The sequence below is a fragment of the Rhododendron vialii genome, chromosome 7a (genome assembly GCF_030253575.1).
Source record: "Rhododendron vialii isolate Sample 1 chromosome 7a, ASM3025357v1".
Taxonomy (NCBI): Eukaryota; Viridiplantae; Streptophyta; class Magnoliopsida; order Ericales; family Ericaceae; genus Rhododendron; species Rhododendron vialii.
The window spans coordinates 9,168,523-9,191,934 of NC_080563.1; the positions used below are offsets into that span (position 1 = coordinate 9,168,523).

General features: G+C 39.4%; 3 protein-coding genes across 3 annotated transcripts; 1 reads left to right on the plus strand and 2 right to left on the minus strand.

Moving 5' to 3' along the window:
* The first annotated feature begins 9,864 nt into the window (after nt 1-9,864).
* LOC131334402 (NAC domain-containing protein 66-like) lies at nt 9,865-12,210 on the plus strand. The gene is made up of 3 exons (XM_058369386.1): nt 9,865-10,335; nt 10,455-10,723; nt 11,248-12,210. Exons 1-3 carry the CDS (start codon nt 10,161-10,163, stop codon nt 11,899-11,901), a joined length of 1,098 nt encoding a protein of 365 aa, XP_058225369.1. The 5' UTR covers nt 9,865-10,160; the 3' UTR covers nt 11,902-12,210.
* A 2,432-nt stretch (nt 12,211-14,642) lies between these two features.
* On the minus strand, nt 14,643-16,437 carry LOC131334400 (uncharacterized protein At5g39865-like). Its single transcript, XM_058369385.1, has one exon. The coding sequence runs from the start codon at nt 15,976-15,978 to the stop codon at nt 14,848-14,850; it is 1,131 nt and encodes a 376-aa protein (XP_058225368.1). The 5' UTR covers nt 15,979-16,437; the 3' UTR covers nt 14,643-14,847.
* Nucleotides 16,438-18,264: 1,827 nt separating this feature from the next.
* On the minus strand, nt 18,265-20,982 carry LOC131334396 (endoglucanase 1-like). The gene is made up of 6 exons (XM_058369381.1): nt 20,611-20,982; nt 20,289-20,498; nt 19,755-19,955; nt 19,564-19,656; nt 19,315-19,476; nt 18,265-19,000 (listed from the first exon to the last, which is right to left on the minus strand). Exons 1-6 carry the CDS (start codon nt 20,833-20,835, stop codon nt 18,392-18,394), a joined length of 1,500 nt encoding a protein of 499 aa, XP_058225364.1. The 5' UTR covers nt 20,836-20,982; the 3' UTR covers nt 18,265-18,391.
* Between the last annotated feature and the right edge of the window lie 2,430 nt (nt 20,983-23,412).

Genomic DNA, 23,412 nt, shown 5'->3' on the forward strand with positions numbered 1-23,412 from the left:
AAAATTAGAGATAAAAGAAAAGATCATTTTACACAAATCTAACACAGTTGCAAAACACTAAAAAAATACTACTATATTGTATTCCATTAGGGTTCACCTCTCTGAAACCTGAAAATGGGGCAAGAGAAACAACAAAATAAGGATGATTTATGTCAACAAAGTAAAGATGAAATGAGCATTAATTACGGAGTACTATAAAAAACTAATAGTGACTAAAGGATAATCGTTAATGTGCACAACACCATTCAAAATACATTTAGATCCGTAATGAGCTATAGAGTACACCAAAACGATTATTTCCCCCCTAAAGGCCCTTGCAACCTCATGATAACAAAACCTGTGCGATTATTGACCACCTTTGACAAATCCAAAGTTGACTTTCCTGTGAATGTCCGCTGAAAAAATAGGCTTCTCGTAGGGCCCATCCTTATTTAAAAGTGGATTCATAAAAGAACAAAGAACAGATTAGTTTAAATTATCCAAGTAATTGTCCACCTTCTTTTGCAGCTATTTGACCGTGTTCAGTGACTATAGTGTTAAGCAGTATCACGGTAATCGCTGAAAAAACAAACAAAAACCTGAACACAGAGCAATTTGAACATGCCAATTCTTTAATTAGTCCATAAAGAAAAAGAAGACTAAATGATAGCATATCACCAAATGGAAGCCAATGAATGGACCTTTATATAGTTATCAAAACTATACGTAGAAAAAGCAACAAAAAAATATGACGATAGAGTTTCTAATCAAAACCCTTCTATTTTAGCGAGTGGCTAGTTCGGTTTCATGATGTTTCATGATCAAATCTAATCCAAATGCAAATGCAAATGCAAGTGAAACCAAAATGAAATCTTGCTATGATTGAAGATGGGTAATTTCCCTCTAGTACTGTTGAATCTAGCTTTTAGACAATGATTCAAGTTACCATTATGCCATAATAATCTCTTAACAATCAGACGGAATTTAACAAAAGGAAATTGCGATGTGAACAATATTTGAAACAAACCAAGAACCAAAATTGATAGACTACATCTCAATGACAATCAACTTAGAGTGATAATTATAAGGAAAAAAATAATGATTTTTACATACCTTGAGTTTGTAAGATTTTGATAGAAATTGGCTTAAAGTGAGGATCAAAATACCCAACTGAAAACCAATCAAAAGTTCAGCAAGTGCAATGACCAATTTAAAGTGCAACTAACGTTAAATAAAAACTAATAGAACCAATTGAAACCTATTCAAAAGTGAAAAACAGAAATACATCGCGTACCTGCATCTGGGGGATCGTCGGAGGTTCAACCGTGAAAGGGAACAACCTGATGAATCTTAATAGCCCTAACTTCTTAGGAAAAAAAGAGTCGTTCACATCTCACGTACACCTCAATTGCAATCAAATGCATCAAGAATACCTCAATCACGTTTGTTGTTACCACATTAGGGCCGATAAATTGAACGACAACCAATTAAACTATATGAAAACAGACAAAGAAATCAACGCAGGGAAAAAAGAGTTGCTCACACCACACGTACACCTCAATTGCAATCAAATGCATCAAGAATACCCCAATCACGTTTGTTGTTACCACATTAGGGCCGAGAAATTGAACGGCAACCAATTCAACTATATGAAAATAGAAAAAGAAATCAACGTCACATTAGGTAGGGGAGAGAGAGAGAGAGAGAGAGAGAGAGAGAGAGAGAGAGAGAGAGAGAGAGAGAGAGAGAGAGAGAGAGAGAGAGAGAGAGAGAGAGAGAGAGAGAGAGAGAGAGAGAGAAGGTGCGTGCAAACCTATGTAGAAGAACAATTGGCTTGTGGAGTGGAGGAACTATCGTCGTTAAACTTGAGAAAGTGAAAGAAGAGAGAGAAAGAGAAAAACAGTATTGCAGAAGGTTTCAAATTGTGAACCAAAAGGAAAAGGTAACAAAATTAGGTTTTGAAAAAGGAAATAAAATTAAATCAAAATCATACTTCATGAAAAAATATGCTTGATTGGTTTCCTAATGGCAACGATTATGGCAAAAAAAAAAAAAACTCCTATTAATAAGGCTATGAATCCCGTACTTCTTATAATTCCATTCCAAATTAAGAATGCTCAAACTAGGGTCTGGAAATCAGATTTCCAAATTAGGCACAGGAATGTATGATTGGGAATGCTCAAAAAATGTAAGTATTTACGGGCATGCCATTTTGTAGAATGGAGGGCGTTGATTTATGAGGAAGGAGGGGATAAATTTGGAGCGTTAATTGTCTTTGGACTCAAATACAGCTCTGTTTTATTATATAGATGTAAATGATTGATTCTATTGTTTGAACAAAAAAGAAGTTATTTGGAGGGAGGGAATGCAACCAATGAGGCGGCACTCTTTCTTTTTCTTTTCTTTTTTTTATAACAAAGAGATGACAAATCAAGCTCGAATAGTTTGGTTCGTTTAGCAACCTTATATGGGACCATATATCACGCAAGGTAACTTATTCTTTCCCTTTCCTTCTTATCCAAAAAAATTTTTAATTCCGATCTCAGTGATTGACTCGTCAAAGGGTCCTTCTAGACACCATATTCTCTGCATCCCTCCAATTTTATCGGATGTTAGCTGAGGGACCTAGACACCATATTCTAGCTGTGTCCCCAAGGCTTTCTGACTCTTTCTTTCTCAGGAGAAATTATTCATTGCCCCTGGGCAACACGTCACCTCTTGCCTCCACCAATCCAAATTTGACTTGTGGCTAAAGTAAATTGCCAATCCTCCTCTCACACCCCACCCCTGACCCCACAGCCCTTTTTCCACACTTTTTCCCCCCGGCTCTCTCCGGACCCTAAAACGTTGCCGTTTTATTTTTAAAAAAAAATTTCAAAACCATCCATTTGCAATCCTATGAAACAGAAACGTAATTATGAGAGCCTTAGAGCCAAAATTTAACTATGTCTCTTTAGAATATTATGATCAAAATAAAAATATCTGCACACCCGTTCAAACGGATTAAAAATTGAAGTAGTTAATTTTTTAACCATATTTTTTAATATATAAACGGTCTCAAATTAATATATAAACGAAAAGTGCTTAAATTTTCACTTCGTTTAAATCAGTGCAAAGATTTTGTTTTTCTGATTATATTGACAAGATCTTTGCACCAGTTCAAATGGAGTAAAAATTTGAGCACTTTTCGTTTATATATTAATTTGAGACCGTTTATATATTAAAAAATATGGTTAAAAAATTAAGTACTTCAATTTTTAATCCGTTTGAATGGGTGTGCAGATATTTTTATTTTGATCATAATATTCTAAAGAGATATAGTTAAATTTTGGCTCTAAGGCTCTCATAATTACGTTTATGTTTCATAAGATTGCAAATGGATGGTTTTGAAATTTTTTTTTTTAAATAAAACGGCAACGTTTTAGGGACCGGGGGAGAGCCGGGGGAAAAAGTGTGGAAAAAGGATTGTGGGGTCGGGGGTGGGGTGTGAGAGGGGGATTGGCAATTTACTTTAGCCACAAGTCAAATTTGGATTGGTGGAGGCAAGAGGTGACGTGTTGCCCCAGGGGCAATGAATAATTTCTCCTTTCTCAGGACCTCTGAACTCGAATACTACTGCAACAGACTTGGACGTCACAAGTACTATTTCTCATAAAGATTAAAAAAAAAACACTACTGCAAAAATAGATAAAGACCTCAGTCATTTGGTGTGATCTTTCATTTTGAATCTCGCATTCAAAACCGTTGTCTATCAAGGTGTAACTAAAAGTCCCCATCTTTTAACCACAGGATAAATACCGTGATTAAAACTCATTAAAACCGTAACTAAAAACATAAAAATTGTGATTAAAAATGACAAAACCGTGACCTTTAATAGCTTAACATCTCAATTTTATTATAAAACCGTGGTTGTTTAGAGAGTAATAATCTCAGTTTCTAAAAAAACCGAGATTAAAAAGTGGCGTTTTCCAAAGGGAAAAAATCCCACTTTATTTATCATGATGGGTTTTGAACCTAAGTCTCTTGAGTTTTGCATAGAAGCTTCAACCAACTACACCATACAGACTTTTCAATATATAATTGAAATATTTAATATATAACATATGCGTTTAACATTAAAATATATTTCGAACATCATTTTGAACCTTTAAATATTAAAATTAGAAATTTTGATAAACATGAAAGTTGTAGCTCTTTGTGTTATTGTTCAAACCCAATTTGAATTATCTCAATTAATGGAGTTTTGAGCATATAGTTATACTCGAAATACATTTGGTGACAAAACGCAACCTTCATAAATTTTGTCACCAAAAAAGTACCCATTTGGTGACAAAATATATTTTCATTGCCGAAAGTATCCCATTTTTTGACGAAATATTTTTTTGTAGAATGGTTGAGAGTGACATTTATTTAGGATTATTGCGCGCGGAGTCGATTAAGGGATAAACAACTTTCAAGTTTTCTTATATAAGAGCTTTCATTTCAAGTCTTAAAAAAAATGTGATGTATTCTCTAACTTACGATCTCAGTTTCTAGATGATTGAGATTAAAGGTTCTTTTTATCTCAGTTTTTCCGAAATGAGATATATTCTTTCATATACAATCTCAATTTTTCAAAAACGAGATCTATTCTTTAAGTTACAATCTTACTTTTAGATTATTGAGATTAAAAAATCTTTTCCTCTCAGTTTTTTTTGAAACGAGATATATTCTTTCATATATAATCTCTGTTTTTTGAGAATGAGATCTATTCTTCAAGTTACAATCTCACTTTTTAGATTACTGAAATTAAAAAATCTTTTCATCTCATTTTTTTCTCATAACTGAGATTAAAACTATAGTCCATAACATTTTATTACGCTTTTACAAAAAATGAGATCTTTTTAGTTTTTGGACCGTAATCTTTATACCATTTTGTAGTAGTGAAAACCCTTCCAATCAAGCAATTAGTGATAGACCCAGAAATTTACGTTCGTGGGGGCACATATTATTTATAATGGTAAAGAAGATTTCATCAAAAAATATAGTGAATTTCCTCCATCTCTCTTTTACTTAATATGTTATTGTTTCTTTCAAGTGAACTTGAAAAAAAATTCTTATAAATGTAATATGTCTTATAATTAACAACATTTATGAGAAAAGAAATAGGTAATTCATATTATGATAACTAGAATAGAGTGTGTGGAGAAAAGAAATAGGTAATTCCATATTATGATAACTAGAATAGAGTGTGTGGAGAAAAGAAAGGCGTAAAAATTAGTACAAATTTAAGAAGAAGCTGAATAAATATTTACAAATGAAAATTTAGTTCATAGTTTATAGGACACTGTCATAATTTTAAGACTATATATTAGAACGATGTCGAAGTTATTTTAAAAAATTAAACCCAAGGAGTTGGTTTGGTGGCTAGGCCCGAGATTTAGTAGTTTATTTTTTTCTAAGGTCTTAGGTATTATTCCAAGTGCTATCAACTCTTATGTGACCAGTCTACTCCGATAGTGGAAGGTGGTAGCTAGGTTTGGTTCTAGAGATCAACCAATTTGCCCGTAAGTTGATCCGAAAACTCCAAAAAATATATTTTATTTCAGAGAATTGAGTGGGGACACGTGCCCCAATAAGACACTTACTAGGTCCGCCTCTGCTGATGCAACTACTAAAAATGAAAAGACTGTATGAAAAGCATTTGATGCAACATCATGGAGAAGGCGCGCACATGCTAGTCACGTTTCGAGTTTTTTCTGAATGTGGACACACAAGTTGGAAGGAAATTAAGACCCCATTGCGTACTTGTCGTGCTGCTTATATATAGCTATAGTTAGGTGGAACCTTATATACAAAGGTATCCCATGCATGAATAATCAGTCATCGGTTCATCATCGGCGGCTCGTTTTCCAGGCACATGCAAAAGCCAATCCCCAAGATATCATGGGTGGCGCATGCAAGAATATGAACATGAGTACTGCTACCGACACACGTTTTGTCACGGAGCGTAATTGCACACGCACTTATCACATTCAGTACGTAACCATAATAATACATTGCACTGAGCTTGATTGCAAATTAATGATGCTAGATGTAACTAGTGCAGTGTGTTTGGGCCCCATGTGCAATGCGATTATGATTGTACGTGAAAGTATGTGTGTAGATGAAAAAGACAAGTATTATACTAGTATATTGCTACACTTTTTTGGGAAGTATGTGTGTAATGATTGCTACACTTTTTTGGAATAAGAATTGTTCTACTATGGGAACGTGTATCTAGCTAAAATGATACTATATTGTTTTTTTTTTTTGATGTATTATAAAATTGAAAAATTGATTAAGTTCAACTAATTAACTAGCCTACATTATTTTATATATTTTTTTGGATAATACGTGTTTTTTAGGGGGTGTTTGGACAAATAAGCCAAAGTGGCTTATTTTTTGTCCTTATTCAAATTTTTTTCGTATCACTTGACTTATCCTCATTTTTTTTTAGGATTATTGCATCCTCATGACAAGAAGAATCTAAAAAGTATAAAATTTTGATTGAAATCCAATATTTTTTGAATAAAGACGAAAAAAGTAGCTTATTAGCTTATTTTTGTTTTTATGTGGGTTTATTTGGCTCATTTTTGGCAGGAAAGCCGGTGACTTTTTTAAAAGAACAACCCCTTAGTCTATATTTTGAAATAAACATTTAGAACTTGTACAATATATACCTTGATTTTTTTATGGCCATAATGAAGTTAATGTTTATGAAAAATTCATTGTGACAGTGACCGATGTCACCTAATTACTGGCAATATTCTACCCGAATTCAAATCCTAATTCCGTGGAACAGACGCTAACATAATACTTAATAAATACTAGTAATGAACAAAAGGGTTGCCTTGACCTTTTAATTTAGGGGCCTATTACGAAAAAAATAGACTACTGCACCGTGCAGTGGGTTGATTGTGAACCCATACTTGGTTCACTCTTATGATCGAAACGGTTCACATTGTGGAGCTCGTCGAGAATATCAACCTTGGCTAAAAATCATGTGAATCAGATATTGATTAGTACTTGATCTATGTACATTTATTCTATAATAAAATGGGTTTGATTAACAATTTATTTTTATTTTTTTGGGGTACTGTTAGTGTTTTCGGCGAGCTCTCAATAGGGAATGTTTCAATAATAAAAACGAACCCTACATGGGCCCAAAAATTGGCCAACTGCAGAGCTGCATTATCGATGATTCTTCTTCTATCTAATCAGAAAAATATTGTGTCTAGCTAATTAGAAGAACTTCCAAGAGAAAAGACAATATGACAAAGACGCTTAAAGCCAAGCCACCAGGAAAAATATCCACACGCGGGACACGAAAAATTTCCCCTGAAGAAAAAAGATCATCAACCGACACAGGATTTGAATTCACGATGCTTTTACTTCTCGGAATGGTAAATATATGTATGTGGATTTATAATTCGAAGGGGTTGGTCTGATGGTCAAGGTTCGAGACTTAGAGAGTTCGCTCCCTCCCCTCGAGTGCTATCAACGCATTTGGGATCACTGGGATTTGGTACTCTGGAATTAGCAGTGGCGTAGCCAGAAAACTATGTAAGTGGGGGCACCTTTTAAACACATTTCAACCATAAAATTTCGTTTTAAGCAACGTTAAAACATTTGTGCTAAGAATTGAAAAACCTAACATAATTTTTAATATAGTAAATTACATAGAATATAAAAACAATCGAATTACTTAAATTGTCTCAGCGGATCAAGTCTAAGAGCAATTCACTACACAATATTTAGCATTATTGCTCCCATTGTTAATAATTGCTAAAGTATAAAACATATAATCCATGGTTTAGGCATTTTGAATTTTCGACATTATGCATTAGAGAGTTCTAAATAGTAAGTGGTGGCTATTTTTCACATTAGACATCTCATTTTGCCGATATAATGACAATGTTCAAATATGCGGAAAAGAAATTGAGAATGAAATGATATTTGACTAGAGAAAATACAATTATGAAATACAATTAACTAGAGAAAATACAAAATATACATTTTAAAATCTTAAATTTTTTAAAAAAGAAAGAAATTGAGTGGGGGCGCTTGCCCCCGCTCGTCCTATTCTCCCTCTGCCACTGCGAATTAGTCGAGGTTTGCGTAACCTAACCGAACACTTACTGCTGCTGCTAGCAGGCGGGGGATACGTTGGCGATAAAGTATGGTAAATTATAAAACACACAATATATATAGTATATCTGTATGTGTGTGAGTTGTGTGTTGAACAAAAGATAAACCAACAACATAGTGAGTGCCGGTCAGTAAAAGAAGTGGTTGGTTCGTCAATTGTTGGCTTGAAATCATCATTAGAAATAGAAATTGGGGACAAATGAGATCATGATTAGAGTTGAGACAGACCGACCTCATAACGGTTTCAACATGTACAGCACTTGTCATCTTCAGAGAGAGAGAGAGAGAGAGAGAGAGAGAGAGAGAGAGAGAGAGAGAAATCTTAGCATTCATGATTAAACATCGAGATGTATTAGCACTACGCAAATGGGCCTAAAGTATGTCGGCAATATTTGGTGTAGACCCACGATCATCGATAGGGGTCGTGACGGGAATGTTAATTAGCTATCGGTGGGTATAATGTTCATCGCAACGTAGTAGTCCAACCGACACATGTTCTAGCCAACATTCCCTTCTTCGCAACGTATGTGGATGATTTTATCCATTCTTCGCGAATGAATCACGTCATAAAGTTGTATCACTCGTGGTGAGAACTCGACTCAATGCTTGAAACCATGTCGATCTCAAGTCGATCTTGAGTTCAATGAGCAAAGTACAACATCGTGTTAATACAAAACGCCGATACGTACATTGAAAAATGCTGTGTGTTGTATTGCTTCCGTTCTAACCGGAGCTTCTAGATGGACCACTATGTGATTAGTGGCCCTAGCTAAGCTAGTGCAATTAATTAGCTCTTTCACTAATTAATTTACAAGCCTGCAGCATTTTGCATGTGTCAATATGTGGTGCCCCCCGTTGTTGGCGATGGCAATGATGGGAAAACAAAAAGGTGATTATAACTCGGGTGTCCGGGTAAATTTACGAGCACCTCGACTAATTTTGAGGGTCAAATTCCACCGCCTACATGCGGTGAACTTATCTAATGGCACCTTTGGCTACTTGGGTGAGAAAAAAAAGAAGAGGTGTGGTTTCTTTTAAGGAGCGAGCCTCTATCAGAAAAAGCCATTTCGCGCTAGCCTACCTAGCTAACGTTTTTCAACTGGCTGTTACCCCTACCTTGAACCTGATTCAATGATACCAAGATTATTCTCTTAAGAACTATAATGAAAATTGAGATAAAAACTCATAGGGAATAAAATGGATTGTCCCTCTTTCTTTCAGAGTGGGCGAATGACGAGGTTCGTTCGAACCCGCTTGTGATGAATTCACAATCCACTGCCCTAACCACTTGGCTACATCCGCTCCCTTTCAATTTTGAGAAAAGAAAAGAAAGGAGTATGTTTTCTCACCATCTCATTTGGGTAGATCTTCATCGTTCTCTTCACACCAAATCTCACCACTTTGGTGAAATTAAAACAAAAATAGCTCCATAAGGGATTATTGATTCTCACCATCTCTCACCCTTTCTCACATCTTTAATCATCTAAACAAGGAAGAAAAAGCTATTTCCCTCCGTTTCTTTTCTTCTCTCCTGAAAACCTCACATCCAAAAGGACTGTAAGAGATTAGATTTTAAGGTCGAACGTCATAGTAGAGATGGAAAGGCTTGCTCCCACACCTTTTCATTTTTCCACTCTCTAACGCCTTTAGTGGGACCTACTAAACGCTACCCTTTCTCTGTCTAGGGATAGGTGGTTGGGGACTTCTCATAAACCCTAATAATTACCCATCACCCCAGTCCAAAAGCTCTCCACACTAATGGCCATTTTACCAAACCTTTTGCATGCATTTCTGGACCCCTCCCATGTCCAAACCACCCCAATATAAATTTTCATGTTTGCATTCCCATTTTTCGCACAACCCTTTGGTTTCCTATACTGGCTAACCCCTATTTCTCATTCCTAACCTGACCCTCTCTTCAAAATTCTGCATTGCCATTTTAGTGATTTGGCCAAAACTGTACTCAAACGGGCAGTCCAACAAATTTTGGCGACCGTACGGCGAGAGAGGACATGAATCTATCCGTAAATGGCCAGTCCTCTCAGATCCCGCCCGGTTTCCGATTCCATCCAACAGAAGAGGAGCTTCTGCACTACTACCTGAGGAAGAAAGTGGCCTCTCAGAATATTGACCTTGATGTCATTCGCGACATCGATCTTAATAAGCTCGAACCATGGGATATTCAAGGTAAAAGAACCTGTCACACCTCATGATACCTGGATTCGGTAAATCAATACATATGCCGATCTCTCTGTGTGTAAAATTTGCATGTTAATATCTCGTTTGTGTGTTTTGGGCTTTTGCAGAGAAGTGCAGGATGGGATCCACCCCACAAAGTGATTGGTACTTTTTCAGTCACAAAGACAAGAAATACCCAACGGGGACTAGAACAAACCGTGCTACCGTGGCTGGTTTTTGGAAGGCCACCGGCCGTGATAAGGTCATATACAGCAGCTTCAGCAAAATTGGAATGAGAAAGACTCTAGTCTTCTACAAAGGACGAGCGCCCCATGGACAAAAATCAGATTGGATCATGCATGAGTATAGGCTGGATGACGCCACCCATGATGCCAGCGTAAGGGGATCTTCTTCACGTCCAATACGAAATACGGAGTACAAGCCATGCCCTCTCCCTCTGCGAGAAAGTATTATGTAATAGTGACACCACGGGGCTGAACTGTCATGGCGTCGTGTTCTACTCATGCTTTCAGTATGTAAAGAGGGGCAAACTTTGTGGACTTTGTGGTGAGTGGTGGAGGTCCAGCTCATCCTCAGGCCCCAATTTACATCACATGACCGAGCATGGGCGGAATGAGACACCAATCAACTCGGCCACAGAGTATCACCGCTGCATAATATGCTTCATCTTCCCTTTATACCCCCCATCTCTCTCTGTTGTGTGCACGTGCGCACACACTCAAACACAAACAGCTTCCTCTTCCCTTTATACACCCCATCTCTCTCCGTTGCGTGCACGTGAGCACACACTCAAACACAAACAGCACACTTAAACACGGTTATACTGGACCATCGACCTTTAGATTTGATTCAGTCTTTTAGTATTCTTCTAATTCTGTTGGATGACAACACTGAATCCAGGCAAATAATCTAGAAGGAGACGCAGTGCCACTTGAAGAAAGCTGGGTTGTTTGCCGTGTTTTTAAACAGAAAAACGACCGCAAGGCCGTAGAGAGAACTGCGCAAGGCTCCATTTCGCAGACGCAGTTCCGCAATTCAAGCAACAACGACATCACACTTGATCAGATAGTTCAGTGCATGGGAAGATCTTGCAAGCAGGAGAATGAAACAATCAACAATCATGGCGTCAACAACTTCCAATACCTACCCTCAGCCCTCAATGGGTTTCCCAACAGATTTATGCATCTACCAAGGTTGGAGGATGCTCTCTCTTTGCATTCACCTAATAGCAACTACCCCTTCAATAATCAAGACAGTACTACTTCCAAGGCTTGTGCTCCAGAAATGGATGAGCTGCTTACCGAAACCACATCTTATCACAACACACACACTACCGATGGCCAGAGAGATGGGCAAAATGACTGGTTTTCGAGTGACCAGCTCACTGACCAAGAGGATACGAACAATTATTTCTGTTTTCCAATTTACTCCGATGTGCTGCATCCAAATGCACCAAATACTCAAGCCTCTGATCAAGTCTGCAGCAGCGAGATCGATCTGTGGAGCTTCATGAGATCATCGTCATCTGACCCATTTCACCACTTGTTGGTATAACTGAATTACTCCAGATATCAAACGATTGATCGTATTATTGTAGTTTTCCTAAAGTAGAATATACTATATGTATGTTATATGTATAGATGATGGTGCCCGTAAATAACAGAGGGTCATATTCAAGAAGAGGTGGCATGTATAATAAAGCACTTTCCCTCTTCTTGATCACGGTGTTTTCCATTTCAACCATTGTTGTGAAGTAGAATGATATGTTCTAGTGAGCTTTGGGATAACATTCCGACAAACACGAGACATTATTTTGTTGTTGAATATTGAAAATAATGCAGTGGGGAATGATTGTCTTTGCAATTATGTCATTACATTGAAATGTTTTTCTTTCATAAGAGTATGACTCAAGGAAATGCATGCATTAATAAGAAGAAAGTCAAAACACGAAAACAAAAACCTAATCAAATCAATAACATTCTGGTGAAAAGATCAAGTTCCTTAGAGTCCACAAAACTGACATTGTTGTTGGCTGTCAAGAGGTCACAACAAAAATTGAAGGAAAACAGGGGTGCGTTGCACATTCGTTCCTAAAGTCTCCATTTTGAGCCCTACCAATTCAGTTAGTTCCTAATATTAGTATGAGGTACTATTAGCAAGATTCTCTCTACGATTTTTGCTTTGCCTACGCACATGATGTAACTTCCTTGGATGGTGGGGCTAGTGAAAAAGTCACTCCACCAAAAGTATTGTCCTGTTAGGCTAGTGAGGCTGTACCAATGCCAAAAGACATCTTCTTGGAGGTATGTATGTTAGCCCTTTATCATAATGTTAGAACGGTTTAAGGTGCATTAGGTTTCTAATTGTTTAATCCGGAATACCAAATGAGCTAGAAGTAGAAAGACAAGCCCTGAAGTAGAAGTTAACCGTAGATGCCTTTTTAGAAAATGAAAGGACCATATTTTGAGCCATAAGTAACGACATTTAAAAAAGACTTCCTAAGAGCGAACACACCATGCTATTTTTCATTACAAACAACAGCATAGGCCAAATGCTTATTGTTTGTGTTTCACATAACACACTAGAACGCTGGATCAACAACAAAGTGAACAAACACACTAAGTACCAAACTCGACCCATTTTTCCTCAACCATGAATGCAAGAAGTTCTCCGTCAAATGATTCAGCAGGAAACTATCTACATATCACCAGAACTTATTAACCTAAGATATGATGTCCTTAGCCACTAAACAAGCTGTCGTCGGCTGAACTGTCCAAAGTAATGGGCCTGACAATATGGGCAACCCACTCCCTGGACTCGTTTGGTCCGAACACATGTGGGCTGGGTTGGACAACCCATCCATTGGTTGAAGTCCATGACATGCGAGTCCAGTTCATGGAAGCCATAGGGCCGGGCCGGGCAGGAGCACATCCGACTGAAAAGGTGACTCAACAGCTAGAGAAGTGCTTCATGGCATCCCAGTGGCACGTTCTGAACACATCTTCGGCCAAGTGGACATCGAGAGTCATGCATGTCATCACCTATCTGAAATGGTTAGAGGTGACATCGTAGGGCTCATGCCTAACACAGACTTATTCGAGGAGCAAGCACAGACTTTCTATAATCCCTAAGGGAGGTATGCCGTTTCTAGTCCAGATCTGAGATTTGTACTTTGCCTTCTTCTCCCAGTATCTAACTTGGGCATCAGAGTGCCGTCCGACTGAGATCAGGCAGACGGCGCCGGTTCCTTGTTTTGCAGACAAACCCAAAAAGGACGAAGGCAAGCTCATTTGGATCAATCCCATAGAGGAGGTCCAGAAGGGACGAACAGATCTCCAACCCCACAATAGCTAGTGTTGCCTCCATAATAAAAAATTGACTCTTTTCTCACTGCGAGTTCTTCAACTTTACTTCTTACTCTTAACTGCTACGTCAAAGTAACCTTGAACTTGAGCCTTTATTAAAGATGGCAACCTAAGTTGAGTTCCCAAGTAAAAGAGACTGGACTGTGATTCTCCAACTTACCTATCAGAAACATTATTGGGTGAATAACTCAACCTTGACGCTTTTAATATCAAGCACCGTAATGTGTGACACATATGACAATTGCAAAACTGGTTGTGAGCGCCTTCTGTATGATAGTCCTGCAAGGGGTAAAGCCTCCAGCCTATTAGATAGCCCTTTATCCATAACAACAATATCACTTCAAATGAGCAACTGAGTTCCCTGTTAGGCTTTTGTTCTGCTGCAGCAACTCCAAAATTTCTTCAATTATTAAAGCTACCATATTGTCGTTAGTTTTAGTAGCTTCCATGATCTTAGCAGGGCAGCAGCCCACCGAGAGATGCCTCCATGCTAAGAATAGAAAGTTGTGCAACAAGAAACCACAAGCATCATCAACTAAATTCACACTTCATATATTAGTTAGATAGGAGGCCTACCACTTCCTTCACATAACCAAAAAACCAGCAAGCAGCACTGAACTACACATTCACTGTAAGGTGGGAAAATGCAAAAGGCGGACTTCATCTCCAAGACCCAAGATGAAAAGTGGCTTCACTTGTGTTTGGTGTTTGCAATCCACTCATTGTAGGCCCATCCTTCGTAGTATTGTTATCTTCTCGAACTTTGGCTGAACTAATAAATCACCATTATGCCAGCCAACCCCTACGTTGATGTGATACTCATCTACATCTTTGAACATATGACCTTGTTCTGATTGTGCTGCTAGTAAAATCTCTAATCCACCAACCTAATTGTGTTCTTTTACTTCTAAAGGAGAAACGAAAAAGAAGGAAGAAAAAACTGAGCTTTAATTTGGTATCACAACCACATGAGGCCAAAGCAAGTGAACATAAATCACAACATGGATACATCAAAAAGGGTAGAATACATTTCAAGATAAGCTCAAACTAGCAATTTGAGATATCTCAGTACAATAGATAAGGACATGGGAACGGACCCGAAGAAGAAGAAGACGAACACGGTCCACAAGCCGGATCAGCTGCAGATGGGGCAGAGCACCAACCCATTTTCATTACAATCAGGGCACCTCACCACAACCGTCCGGCCATCCTTTTCTTTTTTCTCTTCTTTCACTTCCATAACCATCTTACAACTCCCATTACAACTAAAACAAGGCAAGAACCTCGCACCCCCACACCCCTCACAAACTCCCCCAACCTTCACTTCAGGCAACCCTTTCAACAACTCCCCCAAACACCCATCTTCCGAAACCCTCATAACCTCCTCAGCTCCACCCACATACCTCCCTCTCACAAACACCCTCGGTGGCACCAACTCCCCGCTATCCTTACCCTTCATCAGCTCCCTCAGCTCCTCCCTAAACCCTCTGTCCATCGAAACATCCCTCTCACACACCGCCACACCGAGCCCTTCAATAGCCGCCCTAACCGCATTGCACGCCTCGAAAGTCTTCCTCACCCCCCTCAACGTCGTCGTGTAGATCACCACCCTGTTTTCCCCCTTTGGCGGGCACAACTTTTCAAACCCATCCAGCGCGTACTTTGCCGCGCAAGTAGCATTCACTCTGTTTTCCCCCTTTGGCGGGCACAACTTTTCAAACCCATCCAACGCGCACTCCTCCAAGCAAGAAGCATTCAACGGCTTGTAAAAAACGCTCGATCTAAAATCGACGCTACGAGCAGGTAAGTTAGGGTTTGAGTTTTCCCCCTCCGGTGGGCACAACTTTTCAATCCCATCTAGCGCGTACTTTGCCACGCAAGAAGCATTCACTCTGTTTTCCCCCTTGGTTGGGCACAACGAAGCATACAGATTAGGGTTTGAGTTTTCTATGGAAGGGGGGAGGAGGGGGTTAGAGAAGCGGAAGCTATTTTCGGAGGTGGGGTCGAGGCCGGCCATGAGTTCCCATGAGTTGATGACTTCGGGGGAGTCGAGGCGGAGGGATCGGGGTTCGGCGAGGGGGGTGAGGGTGAGGCGGGGAGGAGGGGTGGTGGGCAAGTGGTGGTGGTGGGAGGTGGGTTGGGGGTCGAGGGAGAGGAGGCCGTAGGTGGTGGAGGTGAGGGAGACAATGTGGTGGCCGAGGGACGCGGTGCCGATGTGGGTAAAGTCGTCGTCGGTGTTGAGCAGAGTGGAGGAGACGCAGCCCATGGTTTTTTTTCTTGCAAGTTTTGAATTGGAGGAGAGAGAGGGAGAGGAGAGGAGAGAGAAACAGAATAGAATAGGTACAGTGAGGGGAGAGTGTGACAAAGGATTGGATCCAGGAGACGACTTTAGCCTTTCAGGGGATGGAGTATTAAAGTAAGTGATGATCAGTTAATACTACTTTACTAGTTTAATTAGAAGATCTGTGCAATTAATGGAGTAATTAAAAGAACTGGATTGGAATTGTGAAAGATGTGTGTTTGGTTCAATTTTCAAATCTGGAGTAGGTGTCTACAGTGTAATTTTAGCGCCCAATATTTTAACTCACCTTTGAATGGAAAGTGAGAGAGAGTGCAGTGTGAGAGAAGTAAAGGGGAGCCTCTGTTTAATTGATTCTGCCAAGGCCTTGTTTGGTCTATCTTTAATTCTTGAAATATTGTTTTTTTTTAAAATAGATGGATATTGACGGTTTAACTTTAAAACTATTGACTGTCCATTTTCTAAATGAAAATTCAAACTTTAATATACTTATTGATGTACAATCAAATAGTTTTTTTTTTTTTGCATGGGTGAAATAGTAATTTGTTGGTTTTAAAAGATGAACGGTTTAAATTACAACAATAAATGCATGAGTGGAGCCCACAATGGCGGTGGCGAATAGAATTTATTCTCTTTTAATTTTAAGTTTTCCAAAAATTTTCAGGTTTTACTTAAAATATGTGACCCTTTATGTTAAATGTTAATTGTCAATGCGTGGATACGAAAATTAAAATCCTAAAATAATGCACTAAAGACATAAAAATTTAACCTATTTCCTTCAATCTTCTTCTGTTTGTTGGATGGTATCTTTTTTGTTCTTTCCGGTCAAAATGAACCAAAAAAGTAAAAAAAAAAATGATCAAAAGAAGAAGACAAAGACTAAAGATGAATAATTTGAAGAAAACAAAATACTGAGTATGTGTTTGTAAAAGCTTACTAATACTATCATTTTCGTGACCAAAATCAAACTGATGCTGGACAGATTTGGAATAAGGCCAAGTATAATAAATACTAGTACAAGAGAAAGGGGTTGTTTTGGGGCTGTGAAGAGTAATTTATAAGAAAGAGGAGATGAAGGGTTAGAAAATGATAGGTCTAGGCATCACACCTAGGGGCTCTTTGGCATCACACCAAAGAATGAAATTGCATCACACAATCTAATAGCTTGAAAGCTACTCAATTTTTCATTCATTCAATCACAATTTGCCATAAGGCTTACATGCTTATTTATACCCATTTCAACTTAACTTTAGAACTTTTCAACATAAATAACCTTCAACTAACTTTAGACTCTCAAAGACACATTGAACATAGACTCTTTGACTACATTAATGACATGGAAAAACCAAATGACTCTTTGATTCGTAGGGGCGAAACTGCTCAGTTCGCCCCTACGAATCCAAAAGTAATACTTACTGATATCCGTTGAAGCTGATTTTTTTACAGAGTCCCATAAAATAATATTCAAAAATTTATAGATATTTTTCTAGACTTTTGTGGGATCCAGAATGTGCCCAAACACGTTTTTCCTTGCGTGATTCTCTGCAAATCTTCCTTGCGAATAGTAAGACTCCTAACTAATTGACTGTAAAAACTTTGACTAGAATTTAAAGAGACATTTTGACTTGACTAGAACCTAAAAGACACTTTTAAGAATCCAATTCATGTCTATCCAATATCCCAAGTAGGACTCATGGGCAATCCTTACCCACCAAGACCAAATAATGGTTAAATTACTAGAATGCCCCTGGCCACCTTTTCTGGACCGCATCACAAACACGGCTCAAACATTTTGGATTTGGCCAAGAGACCTTCGGCCCAACAGCATTAGGGTGCGCTTAGACGCTAAAGAAAAAAAAAGGACCAGGAGTTCAGCTCTTTTGACGCTACCAGGCATGGAGAATAACAAGAAAATAAGATGAGTTTGCAACCTAGAGTCTTGCTGCATAATTTTGGCTTCAATTTAGAGAATAGAAGCAACCCATTGGAGTTGGTATAAGATCACTGTTGGTTATTTCTCTCCTTTTTAAAAGGTCAATATAAAGTAGTGGTTCGGGTGACTTATTACTTCCAACTTATTCATCTTTTTAACTTATTATGGCCCTCAAATATCCCTTGATGCTTTTGGGGTCTGAAAGTTACAAAATATAAAAATACCGAAATAAGTTTCGGACTAAAAGAACGCAGCCTAATACGCTTGCCATGGTCTGTGTTCGTGTTCGGAGCAATTTATGTAACGACAGCACCATAATCTACGTTAAAATTATATAACTCGAAAGGAAACACACCAGTTGCTTTTACACAGTTGATTTTACTTCTCTTACAACTTTTATTCGGAAATGGAACTATACCTATATTGATAGAAAAGATGATGTTATTGTCAGCTTGCCGTGGATTTGGCAGAGAAGAAAGCCAGAGCTCCAACAAACGGCGCGTTGATATAAGTAGCCGGTTCGGATTGCTGATAATTATTCCGATCATCGGCAAATCTGTCCTTATCATCAGGACCCCCCAAGACGGCTCCAACGAGCACGTTCGGATCGGGCGAGCCAGAGTACAAGTAATGGAACCCGTCACCGCAAGCGATATGAGCAGGATGTTCGTGTACCGACGGCAGCGAGGATCCTCTGTGGTGGACGTGGAGCGGGTACTTCTTCCCGAATCCCACCATGTAGGACATTTTCGCCGGGTTGTCTCCAAGTATGTAGTCGACTTGCTTCTTCGCAATCGAAATGAGCTTGTCTGCTGTAACGGGGGTGCTCCCGCACGAGGCGAAGCCGCCTCTCGAGGTTAGGTAGTTGGCGTAGGTTAGGAGGAGGAATGCCGAGGAAGTGACGTACTGGAGATTGCTGGAGCTTGTTTTGTAGAGAAGTCCACCTGGGGTATATTGGGATTGGAAATTAGGGGATCCCTGAATGAAAGAGCATATGTAGTTGTCCGAGTGTTCTTTGTATGGTTGAAGTTCTTGGATATTGTTCTCCAAGAAGCCCTGGAAGAAAGCCAAGAAGAGTAAGTTTCGATCTAATGGACGCGTTTGAAATCAGCATACTTTATTTTTGGGCCGGACTATACATCTATAGTCCAACCCAAGCCTTTTTTTTTGTTTCGATTCCCGGATGGGAGAACTGATTACTGGCCAGTGAATTTAAAGGCCGTATTAATCACTCCCATCCGGAGGGTGGTATTATTTTGGTGGGTCAAAACGAAGAACGAACTGCCTTCATCTTTGTCCTAGGGTGGTTAATCCTAGGACGTACGAATAGTCCTGGATTGCGTACTGGAGGCTGAGTTGTAGAAGAAAACCTTGGAAAGAAGAATCTTCGTCCCAGGTCGCTTGTCGTCCCAGCTGAAGGAGTAGGCATCATCATCTCTGCCCATATCGCGGCCATTGGACTCGATGTAAGCCAAGTAAGAATCCTTCTGCGAAGCTCTGTGAAGCCACGATGCACCCCAGAGAAGCTCGTCCTAATTGAAAAAAAAAAAAAATTCATATGAAATCGCTAAGGTTGATGTTCCGATTTAAGAACACGTAGAAAAAGGTTTTGTACGTACTTGGTACCCAGAGTAGGAGCAGTAAAAAGGGCAGACTACTGAACTGAGAGGTCCGCTATAAGCTCCTCTGTACTTGTCAGCAAAATCGAACACCTGCGCATTGCAGTAAGGTTTATCAGTAACGCGAGTTGTCAAACAAGAGAAGTGGACAAAAAATCGAATGCGAAAATTTGTAGGGTACGAGGATTTACTTCCATGGCCGTTTTGAGTAACTTGGCGGAGTAAGAAGGATCAGACTCTTTAAAAACAATCGAAGCTGCAGCCAGGGCAGCAGCCGTCTCTGCTGCAACATCCGATCCTGGGCTTTGAGTGGAGACTTTGTACGCATTCCGCGGTGTGTCCATGTCCTCAGGCCTTTCCCAACACTGGTGATCTTTGTTTGGATCTCCCACCTGCACCATTGGTAACCCATCTCAGAGAGTTGAGCCTTTGTCTATCTATACGACGAATCACAACCGTACATGTGAACACCAAAAAAGAAAACATCGTATTGAAACGTTTGAGAATGCTTCGATAGTGCCTCTAGGCACGGGTTATATCTAGTTTGAAACAATAAAACAGTTCTTGTAAAATTTTTATGGTTCGAGCTAGTGTGCTGTATCCAAATTTAAGACATATTTGGTATTCCTGATATTAATTGCTGTGTTACTGTGTCCATATAGAAGCAGTAACTTAAAATGTACTAATTCTGTAGAGGATTTTTTTTTTTTTTTTCCATTTCTCACTTGGACGTATAAGGTGCCGGGGGAAGCCGTGGCTGCTTTTAGGAGATAATCAGTGCTCCAACGGATGGCGGCTCTGGCGTTGTGGATTTGATTTCGCATAGAGCCGCCAAATTCAACAACACTCCAGGATAACATTGTAGTTGTGAAGGCCATAGGCAAGCCAAACTTGACATTATCTCCGGCATCATAATAACCACCCACAAGATCTACCTGAAAATAATCCAAACCCAATTTTAAGTACAACCTTTTTCTTTAACACCAAAATGTATGCATAATAAAATAATGAAGGAAAAAGGCATATGCCAATGTTGTACTAACATACATTGTTAGAGGAGCCGTCCGAGAGCCCGGAATCGCCCCTCCATTTGAGCCTTTGGTCAGGGGGTAATTTGCCAGACCGCTGGCCCTCGTAGAAGAGAATCGATTTTTCGAGGGCGTCGGAGTAGTCCTGAGAAGTGAAAGCGGAGGAAGATAAGGTAATGGCACAAAAGATTAGGCACAGAATCGGCAATTTCATGAGAGAATATGGTCCAACAAAAAAGGCCATCTTTCTTTTTCACAAGGCTTGTATTATGTTTTTGGTTTGCTAGTGGTGTAGCAAAATCATGCAAAGCAGCAAGTGCTACTGCTACTGCTAGACTACTACTAGCAAATAGTGAGGGCCTGGGGAGGGTGGTTTCGGTTGAGTATTTTTTTGGGTCTGTGATTCGATTCTATTTATAGTGGAGAGATGGGAGTTGGGAAGTTCGTTGGAGAGAGAGAGAGAGAGAGAGAGAGAGGGAGAGAGAGAGAGTAATCTCCCATTCACGGGATCAACTGCAGCAAACCGGACGTTTTTTTGTCGCAGTGTGGAGTCAAACAAACAGATCAAGAAAACACAATTAACTGCCAGAGGTGGCGTATGTCACTAGTAATGACTAGTCCCTTCTTACTGTGCTACAGGGGTTGGTGGTGGTTTGTACTGTTGCACAGGGGTTGGTGGTGGTTCGGTGGTGTTTGTACTGTGCAACAGGGGTTGGTGGTGGTTCGGTGGTGTTGGTTTGGTTAGGCAATAGTTCGGCTGGAAGTTTTGTTTGGCGACCCTTGTGGATTAGTCCATGAGAGCAGTTAGCTTGTACGAGTAGTTGATATTGTTGTTGTTTGTCTTTAGTTTTCAGCGGTGCTTAGTTTTTAGGATTTGAGCTGTGGATTTTTTAGATCCTCTATCATCTAGACCTAGATTGGTTCTTAAGTACCGGCGATATCGCCGGGCTTGCTTCTGCAGTAGGTGCCTGAGATCGAAGTTTAGGTAGCTTTGGTTCTTTTCTGTATCTTTCCTGAAATCTGTATTGCCCGATGGGCTGATGATGAATGAATGACTTCTTCAAAAAAAAAAAAAAATGCACTGTGCAGTTTGAAACTAGGGTTTCAAATCATGCTTGGCTCGACAAGTGCTGGTTTAAGTTTTGTTCGTCAAATTCGTGAACGGGCTCGAGCCTTGAATTCAAAATTTTTTTATGAACGAATCGAGCTAGAGTTGGCCGAAGCTCGGTTCGATAAGGCCCGCTTCCGAAATCATTCTACTAGGTAGAAAAATACTCTCTTTTTTTCCCCATATAATGGTATTGACTATTGTGTTTAGTTTCACATGCTTGTTATTTACGTGTAACATGGGATTGTTCTAGCAAATAAATGTTGTGTGTGTGTGTGGTGGATGAGTCAAACTGCTCAACAGAAATTACGGTAAAACGTCCAAGGTAAAAATCCACAAGACAGAATTTGTCTTCCACTCAAGTCAATTTACAAGAAGATTTTATAAAGGGGATTTAATGTCATTTTCGTTGTGAAATCTCTAATTTACAGATGACGGAGATAATCATGCAATTAACCTAATTGGAGGAGAGCAGATTAGGTTGACTGCCAAATGAATCATGTTGGCTTGATTGTAGGCAAAGATTGGATGGACTAATTAATAAAAACTGTTTACGCCTACAATTGTAATTTGTTTTTAGTTAATAGTAGTAAAATTCCATGCAAATTACACGAAAATTGAAGTGATTTTAGGGAGCCAATTTGGGGTTTTAGACTTTAGAGGCATAAAACTTTTAACCTGGTTTGCTCCCTGCCAACTCGGGTTCAAAATTGACATCCTAAGTGCTATCAACTCTTACGGAGCTTAGCCTATACAGGCTCTGTTCTACCAACAAATGAGTCTATACGGGGCCACTAGACCGAAGGATTAGCTCCCCAGATATTAGTAAAGATGCGCTGAACTAGCCGGGACACAAATTATCAAAAGTTCATGTATTTTTGTTTGGCGTGATGAAAGGCATGTGCTGGCAACTTGGCATCAGTGATGGAATGTTACTTGTCCATTGGAACTAGCCAAAGGAAAAGCCAAAGATAAGAAATCCATCAAGGAAAAAAAGATCAAAGATAAGGATATTGAATCACGTGTGGTGCATATACAGAAGTTGAAGCTAGTAACAGTTTGAGCGGCAGGGGAGAAGAGAACATGTTTCGTTTCAGAAGCAGATTGCATGAAGGGTTTTATTGGCAAAAAAAAAAGAGGTCAGGTATAATTCATGTGTTTATCTCACGTGATTGGTGGGTCATAGTAAATATGAACTTCAGATGGACCAATAGGGAATGTGAATGTTTGTTTGGTAATGTAGGGTGTCCCGGACTCTCAGGTTGCGGATAAAAAAAAAAAAATGAAGTTGTCCCGGGTTTGCTTACGGAAGAGTCTGATTGAAGATTAAAGACTTAGTTTCAAAAGATGGGCTTTGCTCAACAAGTTAGGTCCCCAGCCCCGGATTTTCTCGATCAATTAGTCGTTCAAACTCTCCCAAGTCCCCGGGGAATTACCTCTATTCCATCTCGAGTAATGCAGTTCAGCCAAGAAAGCGCGCACCTCGGACTAATCCCTACAGCTCCCATAGCTGTTTCAAGGACCCGTTTCAATTGCTTACACATGGGGGAATGTGAATGTTAACTGATGTAAAATCAAAAGATATGGCTGGACTACTGAGAGATAGGAATTTGCTTTTGACTTTTGGATCCATTTCCTTTGGACATTAGAGAGGTTGCGTCCCATTATGAGATCCTGGAATAGGGAAGAATTTGATGTGAGTTGAATTATGGA

Excerpts from the sequence above, each read along its gene's own strand:
- LOC131334396 (XM_058369381.1), bottom strand. The coding sequence starts at position 20,835 with ATGGCCTTTTTTGTTGGACCATATTCTCTCATGAAATTGCCGATTCTG. Across the intron at positions 19,657-19,754 it reads TACTCAAAACGGCCATGGAA|GTGTTCGATTTTGCTGACAA; the intron begins GTAAATCCTCGT and ends TGCAATGCGCAG. Across the intron at positions 19,001-19,314 it reads CGAAGATTCTTCTTTCCAAG|GGCTTCTTGGAGAACAATAT; the intron begins GTTTTCTTCTAC and ends GCTTTCTTCCAG.
- LOC131334400 (XM_058369385.1), bottom strand. The coding sequence starts at position 15,978 with ATGGGCTGCGTCTCCTCCACTCTGCTCAACACCGACGACGACTTTACC.
- LOC131334402 (XM_058369386.1), top strand. The coding sequence starts at position 10,161 with ATGAATCTATCCGTAAATGGCCAGTCCTCTCAGATCCCGCCCGGTTTC. Across the intron at positions 10,336-10,454 it reads CGAACCATGGGATATTCAAG|AGAAGTGCAGGATGGGATCC; the intron begins GTAAAAGAACCT and ends GGGCTTTTGCAG. Across the intron at positions 10,724-11,247 it reads ACGCCACCCATGATGCCAGC|GCAAATAATCTAGAAGGAGA; the intron begins GTAAGGGGATCT and ends CACTGAATCCAG.